At 39.1% G+C, this 20,656-nt stretch overlaps 1 protein-coding gene across 1 annotated transcript in view; it reads right to left on the bottom strand.

Annotated features, from left to right (window-relative positions):
• CORIN (corin, serine peptidase) overlaps positions 1–20,656 on the bottom strand; it is a 309,309-nt gene that overhangs the window by 189,231 nt on the left and 99,422 nt on the right. The window contains exon 4 of the mRNA XM_010858877.1: positions 6,932–7,139. Within this exon, the coding sequence (XP_010857179.1) occupies positions 6,932–7,139 (208 nt within the window). The remainder of the gene's footprint in view (positions 1–6,931; positions 7,140–20,656) is intronic.

A 20,656-nucleotide genomic window follows, 5' to 3' on the forward strand; every position in this document is an offset into this window, starting at 1 on the left:
CAGGAGGGATTGAGGGCAGGAGGAGACGGGGACAGCAGAGGATGAGATGGCTGGATGGCATCACTGACTCGATGGACGTGAGTTTGAGTGAACTCCAGGAGTTGGTGATGGAAAGGGAGGCCTGGCGTGCTGCGATTCATGGGGTCACAAAGAGTCGGATACAACTGAGCGACTGAACTGAACTGAACTGAATAACAACTCACCATTTCTTGAGACAACATTTCCATATATATACAACTTTAGTAGGGCTTCCCTGCTGGCTCAGATGGCAAAAATCTGCCTGCAATGTGGGAGACCTGGGTTCAGTCCCTGAGTTGGGAAGAGCCCTTGGAGAAGGGAATGGCTACACACTCTGGTATTCTTATCTGGAGAATTCCATGGACAGAGGAGACTGGAAGGCTACAGTCGATAAGGTTGCAAAGAGTTGGACATGACTGAGCGACTAACACAATGACAGGACAACTTTAGTACTCATGAAGTTCTTAGCTAAGTTAGACTTTACTCCTTTATGACTTTCAGTTTTGGTTTTCTCTTTGCCCTGTGGAAGTATAGAGAAAAACTGCTCTTCTGGTCATGACCCAGGAGCATTTGAGGGTGGCTGTGGTGCACACTCAGGGCCCTCACACCACCAGGTGCCCCAACTATTCTTCACATAAACAGATTCTGAATCACTCAGTTCAGTTCAGTTCAGTCGCTCAGTTGTGTCCGACTCTTTGCGACCCCATGAATCGCAGCACGCCAGGCCTCCCTGTCCATCACCAACTCCCGGAGTCCACTCACACTCAAGTCCATGAAGTCAGTGATGCCATCCAGCCATCTTAAAACTGTAATTATTTAACATATATAGAATGATTTAGGCATGAATTTTCAGGAACATATCAATTATAAAAAGCAATCCCCAGCTACTGTCAAAGTACTTTGAACTCCCGTTGACCTAGACATTTAGGAGAGCTCACGAATTGAAGAGTTTATTTATTGATACATTCATTCCAGCAAATATTTATTGAGTGCCTACTATAAGCTAGGCACTGCTCTGGACATTGGCTATACAACAATGCAGAAAGTCGTAAGTTCTCTGCCACTGTGGAGCTTATAAAGTTAGACAGAGGATATACAGACAAGTGAAAAGGGACACAGCCAGGCTGCAGTGAAAGACAATAGAATCACCAAGGGTGACCAGAGATTTCTCTGTGGAGACGTCTTCTGAGCAGAGGACATAGTTCAAGGAGATAGATCCAACCTGATGAAGGGAGAAGTACATGCAAAGGAAGTTGGGAAAAGGTTGTCATTTTTGAGAAAGGTCAGTGTAGCCGTGGTAGGGTTGATGACACCAGAGAAGCAAGAAAGTCTTCAAAAGCCACAGCAGGAAGTTGAGCTTGTAATCTAAGTCTAAGGGAAAACCTTTGAAAGGGTAGAGACATCACCTAATTTGTGTTTTTATTTTTTCCCCTTTCAGTCTTATTTAGACACAACTGACATACAGCACTGTATAAGTTTAGGATATACAGCTAACGATTACCACAATAGACTTAGCAAGCATCTATCATTTCATAGAGATACAAAATTAAATAAATAGGAAAAAATTCCTTGTGATGAGAACGCTTAGGATTTACTTTCTTAACAACTTTCATATGACATACAATAGTGCTAATTGTGTTTTTAAATCGTCACTTTGGCAGCTAAGAGGAAAATGAATTATAAGATGAAAAGAATGAGAAAAATATGCAAATTTTGTATCTGTGAAGGAGGTGAAGAAGTTTATACCCTCCCAGAAACTCACATACCATCTTTGACTACCACATCAATAATAACATTATTTATAGTTAAAAATAATAATTTACTTATTATTTAATAATAATACTATTTATGGACAACTTACTGTGTGCTAGAGTATACAGAGCATGTATGAGCAGTGCGTATAAATCATTCTTTTTGATACACACAAACAAACCCTTGTTGTTCAGTCACCCAGTAGTGTCCGACTCCTTGTGACCCCATGGACTGCAGCACCCCAGGCCTCTCTGTCCCTCACCATCTCCCAAAGTTTGCCCAAGTTCATGTCCATTGCATCAGTGATGCCATACAGTCATCTCATCCTTTGATGCTCTCGTCGCCTTCTGCCGTCAACCTTTCCCAGCATCAGGGACAGAGGAGTTTGGAGTGCTATACAGTCCGTGGGGTTGCAAAGAGTCAGACACAACTAGAGCGACTTAGCCTCTTGGGTAGGAACCATGAACATCTTCACCGTATCATTTGAATATGGTATACGAGCTGCCAAAATAAACAGTAAATAAGAATTATTTCCTTTCTACAGATGTAAAAATATCTGCTAAGAACCGAGAGGCAAATCAACACTCCAGAGGAAAAAATCAATAGCAAACATCCCATTTTTTAATGTTAATAATTTATTTCATGAGTAACGTCCCTCTGCAAAGTACTAGAAGGTGTAAGTGGGGTAATGAAGATTAGCAGGATCTCCTGGGTGTCTTCTAAAAACAAAGCCAAGGCTGCACCTTTCAGGCCATTAACCCTGCTTCAGCTTTGTAAAGTCATAGGCCTATTATTTCAACTCTTTAGGAAAGGGTGATGGTTATATATCAAAAGCATGTGGCTGCAATGGCTGCTTCCTCTTCCAAACACAGAGACTTAAAGTGTGTCAAAAGTCATCCAGAAACAGCTGTCATTCTCCTGGCCTAGGAACTGCTCATTTCTCTCTCCCAACTTTCTGATATTTTTAAGCTATTCCTTCTAAGCCACATAATATTAGGGCTACCTAAATCATTTATCAGCCAAATCTCTATACCTTGAGATATATTTTATTGAATCAATATAACTATGGATTATCCTGTGTTATAAAATATCCTTTAATTATCCTGTATTATAGTCCCTGATACACACATTTATTCTTTAGTAAATGAAACTATTAATGAAACTGTTCAATTAAACTGTTAAGTTTAATTGTTATATAGTAAGTTCATTGCTATATACTACAGTTGAGTATAGTTGAGATCTTAAAGGGACAGGTTAAAAAATATACTACTTACATATCACAGTAGATCTTTTTAAACTTAATTCTAAATATTATTAAGTATCTCTTTTCTCTAGGATAGCATAAAAGCAATTTTCTATTCTTTGAATCCCTGGAGAAGGGAATGGCTACCCACTCTGGTATTCTTGCCTGGAGAATCCTATGGACAGAAAAGCCTCACAGAGTCCACGGGGCTGCAAAGAGTCAGACATGACTGAGTGACTGAGCACACGTTATTTGAATAGTAGAGAAAATCAGTAAAATAAATGATTCAAAATAGTAAAATATAAGAAAAATATTTGATATATAATAGTATAAGAATTATTTTGTATGTTTTACCTTTCTGAACTGATTTTGTTTATTACATTTAGCTTGCAGATCTCATGCACACTGGTCTGAAAGTACAATTAGAAAAGTAAATATAATACAATAATAAGTGTTATAAAAAGTAGGATAAGTCCCCAAAAGATACCTGAAAATTGACTATAAATTATTATCCATAATAACAGAGAAAATAGAAAACTCTCATATGAGAGTATTTCTCAGGATGAACTAGGTCAGGAGAAAAACAAATTTTACCTAAAAGTGCCCTGCAGACTCTGAGCTGCTTAACTAGAATATTACAACTGATTTAGATGAGAGTAGAGATTGAATTATCATAAAAAGATGATCAAAATGAGCTTAAGAGTCTCCTGGAGGCTGAATGTACTCTCTTTCTTTATTTACATACTCATGAGTCCATAGAGAAATTAAAGCAAAGAGATATAAGTGAAATTGTTGAAATTATGGAGAAACAGAATCCAACTCCAGCAGCCTTGAGTATTCTACCTAATTTTCTTTCCATTCATACGATATCTTACATTTTTTCTGCAATCCTTCAATATCGAGCATATAGTAGAAATACTCTGTGTTCTCAGTGTCATCATACTACCTCTTCCTTTTGATCCACTGAGAGCTATTGCTGACTTCTACCGAGCTCTTCATAAAAGCCTCACACTGTCATTTAATCCTCACGTGAACTTTGTAAAGCACGATGATTATCTACATTTTACAGACAAGTAGGCTCAGACACACAACTTATAGCCTGTGTGTCAAATAAGTTCAGTTCAGTTCAGTTCAGTCACGCAGTCGTGTCCGACTCTTTGCGACCCCATGAATCACAGCACGCCAGGCCTCCCTGTCCATCATCAACTCCCAGAGTTCACCCAAACTCATGTCCATCAAGTCAGTGATGCCATCCAGCCATCTCATCCTCTGTCGTCCCCTTCTCCTCCTGCCCCCAATCCCTCCCAGCATCAGAGTCTTTTCCAATGAGTCAACTCTTCACATGAGGTGGCCAAAGTATTGGAGTTTCAGCTTTAGCATCAGTCCTTCCAAAGAACACCCAGGACTGATCTCCATCAGAATGGACTGGTTGGATCTCCTTGCAGTCCAAGGGACTCTCAAGAGTCTTCTCCAACACCACAGTTCAAAATCATCAATTCTTTGGTGCTTGACTTTCTTCACAGTCCAACTTTCACATCCATACATGACCACTGGAAAAACCATAGCCATGGTGGCCCCCAAAATACATGGCCAGGTCTTAACCTTGGGAATCTATGAATATGGCCTTATTTGGGAAAAAAGGGCCTTTGTAGATGTAAAAACCTGGCGATGATGAGATCATCTTGGCTTATCTGCATGCGTAAGCCCTAAGTCCAGTGACAAGTGTCTTCAAAAGGCAAACACAGATACACAGAGAAGGCGGCAATGCGAAGATGGAGGCAGAGACTGGAGTGACATGGCCACAAGTCAAGAATGCTTGAAACCACTGGAAACCAGCAAAGAAAGGAAATGCATTCTCTGCCTGGAACCCCCAGAGGGAACACAGCCCAAACAGATTTTGGACTTCTAGCTTCTAGAACTGTGAGAGAATAAATTTCTGTTTAAGCCACCCAGCCTGTAGTAATTTGTTACAGTCACCCTAGGAAATTAAAGTAACCACCACCACATCATAATTCCACTGTTCTAGGAACATAACTTTCATGCATTGGAGAAGGAAATGGCAACCCAGTCCAGTGTTCTTGCCTGGAGAATCCCAGGGACGGGGGAGGCTGGTGGGCTGCCGTCTCTGGGGTTGCACAGAGTCGGACACGATTGAAGCGACTTAGCAGCAGCAGGAACATAACAGATAGTTCTCTGCCACTATTCCAAAGTTTGACTCATAAGAAAGACCTAACAGAGTTTCTCTATTATGCAAACATTCTCTGCAAATGAGTCTGTCAAGGAAACATTTTTCCAAAAACTGTGTCTGTTAACAGTGCTTGCATACTTACTTCTACAATTTAGAATCTATTGTTTCTTCTCTACTTGGTTTTTATTTTATGGTAATGTAGGCTTTTTCCAGTTAAAATAATAAATACCTTTGTTATACTCAAAACATTCTTTATACATTAAATTGGTACAAATAACATAAAGTCTATTTGAATTTAAAAATACAATTCATTCTCTCATTACTACCCTGACAAGTTACTAACATTTTAATTCAGAAAATAATTGATGTTATATAAGATTATTTACTTAACAATGCTTTGAAATTTAAAAAGCTGTATACTATTTCAAATATTCCATAACATATTGATTTACTTTTATAGAAAATTATTTAATATAATTGGAGAAGGCAATGGCACCCTATTCCAGTACTCTTGCCTGGAAAATCCCATGGACAGAGGAGCCTGGTAGGCTGCAGTCCATTGAAATTACACTATTTCAATATAATATTGAAATTACATTATTTCAAAAATGGGGGAACATAGTCAAAGGTATAAACTTCTAGTTATAAAATAAATAAGTCATGGGGATGTAATGTAAGCAAGGAGACTATGGTTAATAATACCACATTGCATGTCTGAAAGTTGTTAAGAGAAAAGATCTTAAAAGTTGTCATCAGAAAAAAAAAAGCTATTAACTATGTGTAGTGGTGGATGTTAACTAGACTTACTGTTGTGATCACTTTAGAACATACACGTATATTGCTTCTGGTGGTACACCCAGAACTAATGTTACATGTCCATATATTTCCATTAAAAAAAAAATGAGCTTACAAAACATCTAACTCACATGTTCTCCTGCAGGGCCCTCAAAAGAAAATTATTTCTAGTCCTACTTGATATCATGCTGGACAGCCTCTGTCGCTCTGCTCCTATCCTTTGTCCTCCTCCTCAAACTGCTGTGGGTTCAAGTGTTGACCATAAGAATCACCAGTGTCTTACCCAGACCTGATTTAAATGAGATTTGGAACTTCTGAGCTGATGATATTGGGATGAGATTTTGGATCTCATCTATTGTGCTCACATCAATTACTTGCCCTTGCCCAGTGGTTGTGGGCAAGTTCAATTGGTGTGAGGCCCCAGAAGACAAGAAGGCAGGAGGAGAGTGAGGTCAGGGCATTCATGCCCACTTCTGTCTCCCTGCAGGACCAACTGGCTGGCAGTGTCCATGCTCCTTGGTCTTAAGTGACAGCACTTGACTTACTGGGAGACCCCTTGCCCACAGCCCTCTCCAGGTCTGTCTGCTCTTTGACCCTCCCTTGTTCTCTTAATCTTGCCCACACCTCCAAAATTCCTCTCTTTGCCATCACGCTTTGAGTGTGCTGTCTTCTGCTGGAAGACCAAAACACTTTCTGACTACTACGACTGATGGCCTCCATCCACCAGCCTGAATAATTTCTTGCCATAAATAAAATTATCCCAGATTTTCCAAAAATGTCTACTTCAAAAGAATTACCACTGGCTATGACTGGTGTGGGATTTTTTTTTCCCTCCTTTAACAACAATCAAAACAAAAGGCGGTAGCTTGAGATGACTCTCAGACACTCCTGCTGCCACTGACTCTTATCACTGAATGCTTTTGGTTCCAAAATACCTGTCAGCACCATCCCTGATGCACTTGGGAAAGGCCAGGCTGCAGCCAAAAAGCATGATATGTTGATAGCAACCGAGGCGATGGAGGTACGTGAAGAATTTGAGGAACTTCTCCATTTCCATGCTTTTGACAATGGAGAGGGGAGATGTCAGCGTGGTGTAGTAGGGCAATATCTGACACTGGCTGTGGGTGATGTTCATGCAGGCACCTGGGAAGGTGAGAAAATTACATTTAGGAGAAGACACATAAGAATTATATATTTATAAACTCATTTGATATGATAGACTAATGTGTTCATACCATAAAATAAATCTGCAAGTCAGAATAATTATGGATGTACAATAAGACACAGACATACATAGCAGCACTATTTATAATTGTCAAGATATGAAAGCTACCTAAGTGTCCATCAATATGAATGGATAAAGATGTAATGTGTGTGTGTATATATGTATATATATGTGTGTGTGTATGTATATATATAATTGAAATCTACTAAATCATCAAAAAGAAAAATTTGAAATTTTGCCATTTGTAACAACATGGATGGATTTGGAGGGTACTGTGCAACCTAGGTAGCATATTCAAAAGCAGAGACATTACTTTGCCAACAAAGGTCCATCTAGTCAAGGCTATGGTTTTTCCTGTGGTCATGTATGGATGTGAGAGTTGGACTGTGAAGAAGGCTGAGTGCTGAAGAATTGATGTTTTTGAACTGTGGTGTTGGAGAAGACTCTTGAGAGTTCCCTGGACTGCAAGGAGATCCAACCAGTCCATTCTGAAGGAGATCAGCCCTGGGATTTCTTTGGAAGGAATGATGCTAAAGCTGAAACTCCAATACTTTGGCCACCTCATGCGAAGAGTTGACTCATTGGAAAAGACTCTGATGCTGAGAGGGATTGGGGGCAGGAGGAGAAGGGGACGACAGAGGATGAGATGGCTGGATGGCATCACTGACTTGATGGACGTTGAGTCTGAGTGAACTCCGGGAGTTGGTGATGGACAGGGAGGCCTGGCATGCTGCGATTCATGGGGTCGCAAAGAGTCAGACACGACTGAGCGACTGAACTAAACTGAACTGAACTGTGCTAAGTGAAATAAGTCAGAGAAAAACAAATGCTATATGATATTATGACATGTGGAATCTAAAAAATACAACAAACCAGTGAATATAACCAAAAAGAAGCAGACTTACAGACACAGAGAACAAACTAGTGGTTACCAGTAGGAATGGAGTGGAATACAGGGGTAAGGGAGTGGAAGGTACAACCTACTAGGTGTAAGATAGGCTACAGGATATACTGTATACACAGGGAATATAGCCAATATTTTGCAGTAACTACAAATGGAGTGTACTCTTTAAATATTGTGTAACAAATTTTTCAGAAAAGAAAGCGAAAAGAAGTATGTTTGTGATCACAAAATCAAGCTGCTAATATTCACAGAGGGATAACATCTGTGTACTGGGAAAATGTGTGGAGAAAACACTCTCACCTAGCCAGAGGGCAATCACTATTCTAGATCACAGCTGGGCTGGGCAATATGTATCAAAAAAATATGTATTTAAAAAATGCATATCCTTTGACACTGTAGTATTTCTAAAAATTTATCATAAAAAAAAATCACAGTTGTGCACATGGATTTATCTACAGGGATCTTCATCTCTGTACAGTTTATACTTTTTAAAAGATAGCAATCACCTAAACATTCAACAAAGGAAACTGGTTTAAAATATTATGGAACAAACAACAGAATACTCAGTTACATGAAAGATGCTTTAGAAGACTATTAATCACATAGAATGATGTCTATAATAAATAAAAGTTACTAATCACAAACTAATTGTTATACCATGATCCTGTTTCTTAAAATAGATGATTATCAAGAGTTTCCAGTCCTGCCCATGTCAACAGTTCAGGGTCAGCTCAGAGACTCTGACCTTATTTTCCTCCAAATTGTGATCCTGAGAAGGATCACTTTCATGGCTTTTTCTTCTCCTTCAGGCTATAAATTTGCACGATTGGCCAAAAAATGGAGGCACATTTTTTTGGACTTCATCAAACTCATAATGCAAAATGGGAAATAAATGAATCAGAAAGGAAGAAAAACCCAAACTAAAATATGTAGACAGAACACAAATAGGCATAAACATGCATTCAGCTTCACATGAGTGCCGAGGTGGGAATTCTGGGCAAGTTTCACAAATATGACACTGAAGTCTTTCAGGAGGGAAGTTAAAACGCATTGGTGTGGGAGAGCATTACAAGCCAAAAGGAGGTACAGACAGTGGACTTCAAAATGACACAATTCTATGTATTGTGCTACAAGCAGAAAAGCTTGCTTACAAGAGGTAAGAGTAAATTTATGCCCATCCAAAATATGAAACAATTCATGAAAAATTCAGTATCAAGAAAACCGATTACAAATAAAGTTTGTGTCAGGCACCAAAATAAGTGCTCAGATCTCCTCGTTCAGAATGATCTCATTTCTACAACCCAGGAAAGTGATATCACTTCTGTATTATACACAAAGCCAATTTTGGAAAAGCTAAGATATCTGTTGAGGAGAACACAGCTACTATGTGGAAATTCTAGATCTTCAAATTTATGTTTTCTGAATAACTTCCATTTGGAGCTACCTTAAGCTAACACAAAGAGGGTTATAATGTTAAAAACAGTTTTTAAAGAAGGTAATTCCTAATGGCCTATGAAAGAAAGAGGCCAAAAAGCATATAATGATATACCACAAGATCTATATTTATATTCATAGATAATATCACATGTTATCCTTCATTTTACATTATTTTCTTTAGGAGTCATCAGCTTTAGGGTTTATACACTTGATGATAAACCATATGGGATGAGATCATCAAAAGGCTCATTTATGCCACCAAGGCAAAGAAAACACAGAATACTGAGTGATCATTTTAAAAATACAAGATAATGAGGAAAATCATACTTTGGTTGGCTCTATTATGTTCATGACAGTGTGAGCTGTACAAAAGAAAAAAAAAAAAGATTTTCTAGTAGCAATGATAGATAATAGCCTGAAACCTTAACATATGTCTCAAAATAATTGGTATGGACAAAAATAATCATGTTTTATACTTATATAATGGTTTTATAAAGTTTTCCAAAGCAATCCTATTAGGATTATAATCTCTCATTATAAATGAAGGAACTAAGGCCCTCATAGATATGTAGGTAGATGGAAATGTGGTAGATGGATGGACAGGATAGATAGACAAATAGGTAGCTAGGGAGATAGACAGAAAGTGATTTGCAGGACACTCAGTAAGTAACTAAAGAGCCTCTTGAGGGTAAAAGAGGAGAGTGAAAAAGGTGGCTTAAAACTCAACATTCAAAAAATGAGTATCATGGCATCCAGTCCCATCACTTCATGGCAAATAGAAGGGGAAAAAGTGGAAGCAGTGACAGATCTTCTTTTCTTGGGCTCCAAAATTACTGTGGGTGGTGACTGAAGCCATGAAATCAAAAGGCGCTTGCTTCTTGGAAAGAAAGCTATGACAAACCTAGACAGCATATTAAAAAGCAAAGATATCACTTTGCCAACAAATGTCTGTCTAGTCAAAGCTATGGTTTTTCCAGTAGTCATGTATGGATGTGAGAGTTGGATCATAAAGAAAGCTGAGTGCCAAAGAATTGATACTTTTGAACTGTGGTGTTGGATAAGACTCCAGAGAGTCCCTTGGACTGCAAGGAGATCAAACCAGTTAATCCTAAAGGAAATCAATCCTGAATACTCATTGGAAGAACTGATCCCGAAGCTGAAGCTCCTTACTTTGGCCACCTGATACAGAGTCAACTCATTGGGAAAGATTCTGATGCTGGGAAAGATTGAGGACAGGAGGAGAAGTGGGTAACAGAGGATGAGATGGTTGGGTGGCATCACTGACTCAATGTATGTGAATTTGAGCAAACTCCGGGAGATAGTGGAGGATAGGGAAGCCTGGCATGCTGTAGGTCCATGGGGTCACTAAGACTCTGACACACCTTAGTAACTGAACAACAACACTCAGTAACAGAGGTGGGACAGATACACAGGTCCTCCATCTCTCAGGCCAGCATTCATCCCTCTATACCACAACTGTCAGTAACACAGCAAATGCCAAAGGAATTCAAAAGAGCAAGAACTCAATGTAGTGTGAATGACTAGGGAAGACTTAACGAAGAACAACTTGATTTGCTGATCAAAAGATATCTGACAAACGATAAAAACAGGGTACGTACTAACGGTAGGGAAAAAATTACTACAAACGCAGAATCATAATTGCACGTGACACAATGACTAAAAACTTGAATCTGGGCAGAAAAGCACTCAACTGAGAATTTGCTAATAGCCAAAAAATATAAAAGGGAATTACTTTTTAAGACTCTTGATTTCAAGCCTTTTATATTCAAAAAATTGTATAAATTTCCTATCACCCCTTCTGCCTCAGTGTTCATGTCAAATGTTCTTTTTTCCCCAGAATGTTCTTGCCTTTGAAACATGTAATTCTAGTCTTGAATTTGTGCACATTCTCATGAGGGGCAAATGATTTTGCATAAGCCAGCTACATAATAGGCACCATGCAGAGCCATTTCTCTGAGGGAAAAGGAAGGGCACTTTTGGAAATGGATTCATTTATTGTTGCTGCTTTTCTAACTTGATTTTCATAAGGTAGAGAAAAGAGGGGAATGTTTGTTTTTCTTCCCTGGGCATTTACTACTGACTCCAATAGAAATTAGAAGGCAAGGTTGCTGCTGTGTAAGAATAGATAAAATGATACAATAGATATAATTAACCATAGTGTTCCTATAAACATTATTATTCAATTAAATGTGTCTTTTAAATAATAGTTACTTTAAATTGGGGAACTTGAGGAGGAAAACTTAGAAACAGATTTTAAGAGCAAAATTACTTCTTGATGCAATGTATTTCTGGTCAACCAGAAATATTTATTGTAATTAGTTCCTAAATTCTAAAACAGCATTGCCAATAAGGCATGATTTAATAACAAGTCATCAAAGTATCTGCTGATTAAAACACAGGTCCCAATTTCAGGGAAAAATTAAATATGAAAAATAAAATGCTGCTTGTATTGAAGAAGATATTGATTTTTTTTGTTTTCTTAATCTGACTCAATAGTTTCTAGATAAAACTGGGGCTTTCTCAACTCATATCACATTGCTAAAACTTCTAGATACTGGAATGAGGGAAGAAAGATGGGTCTGTTTTAAGAGTTTTCCTTATGCTCATTTGGGAATTAGGATAAATTCTGTATTGCCTACTTTTGGGATTAGGTAATGTGGAGCTAGAAATTCTTACTTATATGATTATTTTTAATGCAAAATTAACTTCAGAAAATTCTTGCACAGAATTTAACAATGGGTTCTTTTTAAAAATCCCTGAAGACCAAATAAAGATCATTTTTAAATAAAAGCAAAATAGTATCTAAACCATGATTATCACATAATAGTGCTATTTGACAGGAAAAATCTTCTTAAATTAAAAATAATAAAATGTCAACTTTCTAAAGTACTTTGCTATCTTTTCTGGACAAAAGATAACCTTTTGTAGACATGAGCTAACAAGAAACTGCAGTAACCTTTCTGACTTCCTATGTATGATTTCACATTTAATTGAAGGGCTACTTATAAGGATTCCATTGTATCAGAAGGGAATATTTTATAGAGTTTGGGTTGGTTTGCCCTAACTTACTGACTTATTTTAACTCATGAATTTTCTTCACAAGACTTCCTTGTGGATGCTTCAACATTTGTTTGTCTGACTTTCAGATCTTGAGAATTTGACAAGACTGTAAAGGCAAGTTCTCTATACACAGCCCGCTATAGTGATTTGGGAAGAAAGTCATGGCAGCACTGGCCCTCTTCACATGTTTTCCTTTATCATTCCTTTCATGCAGTCTGTCATTAATTTTGTTGCTGTTTTCCCAGACGATAACTCTTATTCCTACCTCTGTAGTTTAAATTCTAGCTTTCTATGGTTGCAAATGCCACTTTTATCTGCATATTTTTATCTCCACTATTTACTGAAAAACTGTAGCATTGTTCTCTGCCCTTTCATGTACTTTGCCCTCCTTGCAAGTAACTCTGTTTCACAGCTGAGGAAACAAGGTTTGAGTAATTTCCCCATAAGATTCACATCACTAAACCTAAACATCCATCAACAGAAGAATGGATAAAGATGTAGCAATGTATACAGTGGAATATTACTCAGCCATAAAAAGAATAGAGCTTCCCTGGTGGCTCAGATGGTAAAGAATCTGCCTGCAGTGCAGGAGACCCAGGTTTGATCCCTGGGTCAAGAAGATCCCCTGGAGAAGGGAATGGCTACCCACTCTTGTATTCTTGTCTGGAGAATCTGATGGTCAGAGGAGCCTGGCGGGATACAGTCCATGGAGTTGCAAAGAGTCTGACATGAATGAGCAACTAACTAAATAAAAAAGAATAATGCCATCTGCTGCAATATGGATGGACCTAAAGATTATCATACTAAGTGAAGTACATCAGACAGAGAAAGATAAATATTATATGGTGTCACTTATATGCAGGATCTAAAGAAATGATACAAATATTTACAAAACAGAAATAGACTCACATAGAAAAAACTTACAGTCACCAAAGGGGAAAGCAGGGGGAGGAACAAATTAGGATTGGGGGATTAACATATACACACTACTATATACAAAATAAATAAATAAGAAGGACCACCTATATGGCACAGGGAACTACATTCAATATCTTATAATAACCTATAATGGGAGAGAATCTGAAAAAAATATATATATACATACACACATATAACTGAATCACTTGCTATATATCTGAACCTAATACAACACTGTAAATAAACTATTCTTCAATAAACAAGTTTAAGTTTAAAAAAATGAAAGATTCACACAGCTAATAAATGACAAAGCTAAAATTCAACTCAAATCATCCTAAGTCCAAGTCTCTTTCCATCAACAGCTGTGCCCATAATCCAAACATTAAAATTGATATTTCCTCCCCGGAATTTCTACCACATTGGTTGGGGCCCCATGAGTTCCATGGAGGCTGGTGGGCTCTTTTTCACTACCCATTCAACAAATATTTATTGACTCCTTATCTGTGTCAGGAGAAGGCAATGGCACCCCACTCCAGTACTCTTGCCTGGAAAATCCCATGGACTGAGGAGCCTGGTGGGCTGCAGTCCATGGGGTCGCTAAGAGTCGGACACAACTGAGCAACTTCACTTTCACTTTTCACTTCCATGCATTGGAGAAGGAAATGGCAACCCACTCCAGTATTCTTGCCTAGAGAATCCCAGGGACGGGGGAGCCTGGTGGGCTGCCGTCTATGGGGTCGCACAGAGTCGTACACGACTGAAGCGACTTAGTAGTAGTAGTAGTATCTGTGTCAGGCACTGCTTGAGGAGCACAGCAAATGTGCATGTGTGTGTGCTTAGTCACTCAGTCGTGTCTGACTCTGACACCATGGGCTGTAGCCTGCCAAGCGCTTCTGTCTATGGGACTCTCCAGGCAAAAATACTGCAGTGGGTAGCCATTCCCTTCTCCAGGGGATCTTCCCAACCCAGGGATTGGACCCAAGTCTCCTTCACTGCAGGCAGATTCTTTATCATCTGAACCACTAGGGTAGCTCACAGAGCAAATGACGTGATGCAAAACAAAATCCCTGCCCTTATGGAGCTTTTAGTCTAGTCAGGGGAGACAGACAACAGACACTTTACTGTCTGGCATTGATACACACAGTCATAGTACTAATACTCAGCAAGAACCAAAGCAGTAGATCTGCCTTAATGGAGAGACTAATACTACAATAAATCCTTACTTATTAGGATGGGACAAAGGAAAGTTAGTTTTGAAAGTGAACTCCTTTCTTAAGAAATATACCAGAATCAAATATTCAGGCAGCACAAATATGTTTTCTCAAATTCAAATGTCAGTCTTTTGATTTTCAATAATTTATATTCAGGCTCATTGAAGACAAGCTTGCCTGTCTTCATTGTTCTTAGTATAATATTTAAGTTATCATTTCATATTTATAAGAGATTTGTAGCCATCAGATAAAAGTATCAAAGGAAAGCAGTTCCCTTCTCTCCACTAGATTAATCATAGCAGCTCAGTTTTTCTGTGGGGTAAGAAGCCACAGAAAAGGCTTGCTTCAGAGAACCATCCTTCTGGGGGGGTTCCAGCAAAGTTCCCATAAGCACACCATTGAAGTACTCCTGGGCCTCTCTATAACATTATCTTAATTTGTTGTCCTTACAACAATTGGACTAACTGATAAGATATTGTTTATTTGTGTTTGTTCTCAGCATCCTTCCACATCTATGGAGAGACTTCGTCTTGTGACTAGAAATCACTGGATACCAAACAGTATACACGCAGTTCAGTTCAGTCCCTTAGTCGTGTCCGACTCTTTAAGACCACATGAACTGTAGCACGCCAGGCCTTCCTATCCATCACCAACCTCCAGATTCCACCCAAACCCGTGTCCATTGTGTCAGTGATGCCATCCATCCATCTCATCCTCTGTTGTCCCCTTCTCCTCCTGCCCTCAATCTTTCCCAGCATCAGGGTCTTTTCAAATGAGTCAGCACTTTGCATCAGGTGGCCAAAGTATTGGAGTTTCAGCTTCAGCATCAGTCCTTCCAATGAACACCCAGGACTGGTCTCCTTTAGGATGGACTGGTTGGATCTCCTTGCAGTCCAAGGGACTCTCAAGAGTCTTCTCCAACACCACAGCAAAAGCATCAATTTTTCGGCACTCAGCTTTCTTTATAGTCCAACTCTCACATCCATCCATGACTACTGGAAAAACCATAGCCTTGACTAGACAGACCTTTGTTGACAAAGTAATGTCTCTGCTTTTTAATACACTGTCTAGGTTGGTCATAACTTTCCTTCCAAGAAGTAAGCATCTTTTAATTTCATGGCTGCAATCACCATCTACAGTGATTTTGGAGCACCCCAAAATGAAGTCAGCTACTGTTTCCACTGTTTCCCCATCTATTTGCCATAAAGTGATGGGACCGGATACCATGATCTTAGTTTTCTGAACGTTGAGCTTTAAGCCAACTTTTTCACTCTCCTCTTTCACTTTCATCAAGATGTTCTTTAGTTCTTCTTCACCTTCTGCCATAAGGGTGGTGTCATCTGCATACACCCAGTAGATATTCACTAACTGAATGAGACTAAATGGAACAATGTCTTCACCACAAGGTTTCTTACTGAACAAGATGGAAACATCTTGATGGAACATGTCTTGTTCAGACATGAGAAAGCAAATTTATATAAGACTCTAGGGCACTAATGATGATGGCTAATCTTTCTACAGATGTTTTTAACAATCTGTTCCCTAGATTTATCACGGCACAGGGAACCATCCCATTCAGTTCCCTCCACCAGGTTGATTCATACCTTGGGCTCCACTAGTGCAGCAGCTAAAAGTAAAAGAGTAAGAATTACCCTTCTATCCTGTAAAAGGCAAATGTCCCATTATCCTTAAGCATACTGAATTGTATTAAGAGCAGAGATCTTACCATAGTAGAGAGAAAAAAAATGAAGGTGTGCTTCTTACAAGCAGAAAAAGCTGGAGAAAGATCAACAGATGAGCAGCTATACACCAGAGCTACAAACAACTCTGAGAAAAGTGAGGGTAAAAATGATGACTGTAGCCGACAAGACTAGGTGCACACTCGGTAAGCTCTCAGAGTTAAGTGAAAGTCAGCTACTCCAAGACGGAGAAGCAGAAGCCAGAATCTACCTTGAGCCTCAGTCCCACCCACAAGGCCAGGGGTGGGGTGACCTTGGGGAAACTACCTAACATCTTTAAAGCCTCAGTACCACCCACAAGGCTGGGGGTGCTGGTAACCTTGGGGAAATTACTTAACATCTTTAAAATGTCCTAATCTTTAAAGCAGAAATAATAATGTGAATCAGAGGGTTGTGAGGATCAAATCTGTCAACAGAGATAAAGAGCTTAAGACAGAGCCTTCATGCTGCTGAGGTTAAACTGATATTTCAACAGCACTGGTACCTTTAGCAAGAAGAAATATAACCATTCAAACAGAGGCTAGGATGAGGTAACTTCACTCTGCAGTAAAAGCCTAAGCAAACTATAAGTAAGTATTCAAGTTCTCCTTTAACAAAAAATATATATATTAGTGTACATGTCAATTCCAACCTCCTTAACTATTTCTTCCCCCCATTCTACCCCCCCACCTCCCTGCAACCATAAGTTCATTCTCTAAGTCTGTGAGTCTATTTCTGTTGTGTAAATACATTCATTTGTTTATCATTTCTTTTTAGATTCCGTATATGAGGGACGTCATATTTCTGCTTTTCTGTCTGGCTGACTTCACTCAGCATGACAATCTCTGGGTCCATCCGTGTTGCTGCAAATGGCATTATTTCATCCTTTTTAATGATGTGTTCCCTGGTACGTCAGATGATAAACAAATCTGCCTGCAATGCAAAAGACCCAGGTTTGATCCCTGAGTCAGGAAGATACCCTGAGGAAGGGAATGGCAACCCACTCCAGTATTCTTGCCTGGAGAATTCCATGGAGAGAGGAGCCTGGCAGGCTACAATACAAGGGGTCATAAAGAGTCGGAATGACTGAGTAACACTTCACTTTCACACTCTGCTATATTTAAAATGGATAAAACCAACAAGTTCCTACGGTATAGAATAGGCAACTCTGCTTAATGTTATGTGGCAGCCTGGATGGGAGCTTAAGGAGGAGTTTGGGGGAGAATGGATACATGTATCAGTAAGGCTGAGAAATCTGTATGCAGACCAAGAAGCAACAGTTAGAACTGGACATGGAACAACAGACTGGTTCCAAATCAGGAAAGGAGTACGTCAAGGCTATATATTGGCACCCTGCTTATTTAACTTCTATGCAGAGTACATCACGCAAAATGCTGGGCTGGATGAAGCACAAGCTGGAATCAAGATTGCCAGGAGAAATATCAATAACCTCAGATACGTAGATGACATCACCCTTATGGCAGAAAGTGAAGGGGAGCTAAAGAGCCTCTTGATGAAAGTCAAAGAGGAGAATGAAAAAGTTGGCTTAAAACTCAACATTCAAAAAACTAAGATCATGGAATCTGGTCCCACCACTTCATGGCAAAAAGATAGGGAAACAATGGAAACAGTGACAGACTTTATGTTTTGGGGCTCCAAGATCACTGCAGATGGTGACTGAAGCCATGAAATTAAGACACTTGCTCTTTTGAAGAAAAGCTATGACCAACCTAGACAGCATATTAAAAAGCAGCGACATTACTTGGCTGGTAAATGTCCATCTAGTCAAAGCTATGGTTTTTCCAGTAGTCATGTATGGATGTGAGAGTTGGACTATAAAGAAAGCTGAGTGCCGAGGAATTGATGCTTTTGAACTGTGGTGTTGGAGAAGACTCTTGAGAGTCCTTTGGACTGCAAGGAGATCCAACCAGTCAATCCTAAAGAAAATCAGTCTTAAATATTCATTGAAAGGACTGATGCTAAAGCTGAAACTCCAATACTCACCTGATGTGAAGAACTGACTCATTTGAAAAGACCCTGATGCTGGGAAAGATTGAAGACAGGAGGGAAAGGGGACAACAGAGGATGAGATAGTTGGATGGCATCACTGAATCTATGGACATGAGTTTGAGCGAGCTCCAGGAGTTGGTGATGGACAAGGAAGCCTGGCGTGCTACAGTCCAAGAGGTCGCAAAGAGTCGGACACAACTTAGCGACTGAACTGACTGACCCAATCTCACCAAGGGACGAATTGGATTGGGAATGCCTAGTGTTTATTCCTGACTGCACCATAAAGTCAGCCCAGGTCAGCAGAGTGGAATAATGAAGGACATTCTCTAGTCTCAATAGCTCACATGAAAAGTAACATTTTGTCCGAATAATTTCTGGGAAAAACCTATTTGTGAGGATATCATGTACTTTGGAAGATCTGTAAGAGGGTTACAGTAGGACAAGAAGGAACAGAGTTACTGACAGGGCCTCTCTATGAAGATCCCAGCTTCTTAACTAACTCGAAACATCTGTGAATCTGAACATGTTACATATTTTGTTTCTCATAAGAGAAAATCTAGAAGACAAAAGTAAGGCACATTTTCTTAATGATGCATTTGTGACATTTGTAAAAAGTCTTTATAGACATAGTCAAGGCAGAGAGAAGCCAATACCTTGCTAATTTACACACACACAGAAAAAGTGAGCACCTAGGGCTTCAGTTCAGTTCAGTCGCTCAGTCGTGTCTTTGCAACCCCATGAATTGCAGCATGCCAGGCCTCCCTGTCCATCACCCACTCCCGGAGTTCACCCAAACTCATGTGCATCGAGTCATAGCCTTGACTAGACGGACCTTTGTTGGCAAAGGAATGTCTCTGCTTTTGAATATGCTATCTAGGTTGGTCATAACTTTCCTTCCAAGGAGGAAGCGTCTTTTAATTTCATGGCTGCAATCACCATCTGCAGTGGTAACACTGTGTAAATTGTCAGAATTAAGAGCTAGCTACTCCTGTCAGGAGAATTACGAGGTTTAGAGTTTAACAGTCTTTGTATAATTACAAATATTCCAGACTTAACATTTTGAAAGCAACCTCAAGCCACTTGGTGAAATTTTTTGCCAATCTTCAAGCTTTCAGTATAATATATATGTGTGTATATATACATATATACGTATATATATGTGCATGAATATATATATATGTATAAAACTAGATCATTCTTTCCTATCATTTATACACACAGCCATACTGCCTGATTCTAAGATGTTTAAATGATAGCCAACTGTTCATAACTTGATGAAACTCTTTTATTCAACAAACTCAAATGCTCTAACACAGTGAGAGGCCTTTATTTTATTGTAAATTAATTATTCTATAGAACTAAGTAAAATGTGACATTTCAGCTGTTGCATCTGCTAGTCACTTTCATTAAAAGAACTAGATTTTGTCCCCATATAATTATCTATCTGAGGGTTATAGTGATTGAATAATAACAGTAATTCAAATGTATATGGTGCTTTCAAGTTTGTAAAACACCTTCCCTATTCTCAGTATGGTGGTTCCACAGTCTGATTCAAATTCTTCTTTATTTGTCTAGATTTATGTGGCATTTGACAAGCTACTAAACTTCTGTTTATATGTTTCCTCATCTATAAAATAGAAATAGAAATATCTGCATTATGGGGTTACTGGGAGGATTAAATGATATTTATACAATATGCACTCATCTCACACGCTAGTAAAGTAATGCTCAAAATTCTTCAAGCCAGGCTTCAGCAATACGTGAACTGAGAACTTCCAGATGTTCAAGCTGGTTTTAGAAAAGGCAGAGGAACCAGAGATCAAATGGCCAACATCTGCTGGATCATGGAAAAAGCAAGAGCGTTTCAGAAAAACATCTATTTCTGCTTTCTTGACTATGCCAAAGCCTTTGACTGTGTGGATCACAATAAACTGTGGAAAATTCTGAAAGAGATGGGAATACCAGACCACCTGACCTGCCTCTTGAGAAACCTGTATGCAGGTGAGGAAGCAACAGTTAGAACTGGACATGGAACAACAGACTGGTTCCAAATAGGAAAAGGAGTACGTCAAGGCTGTATATTGTCACCCTGCTTATTTAACTTCTATGCAGAGTACATCATGAGAAACGCTGGGCTGGAAGGACAAGCTGGAATC

Source organism: Bison bison, unplaced genomic scaffold, assembly GCF_000754665.1.
Source record: "Bison bison bison isolate TAMUID 2011002044 unplaced genomic scaffold, Bison_UMD1.0 scf7180017864451, whole genome shotgun sequence".
NCBI lineage: Eukaryota > Metazoa > Chordata > Mammalia > Artiodactyla > Bovidae > Bison > Bison bison.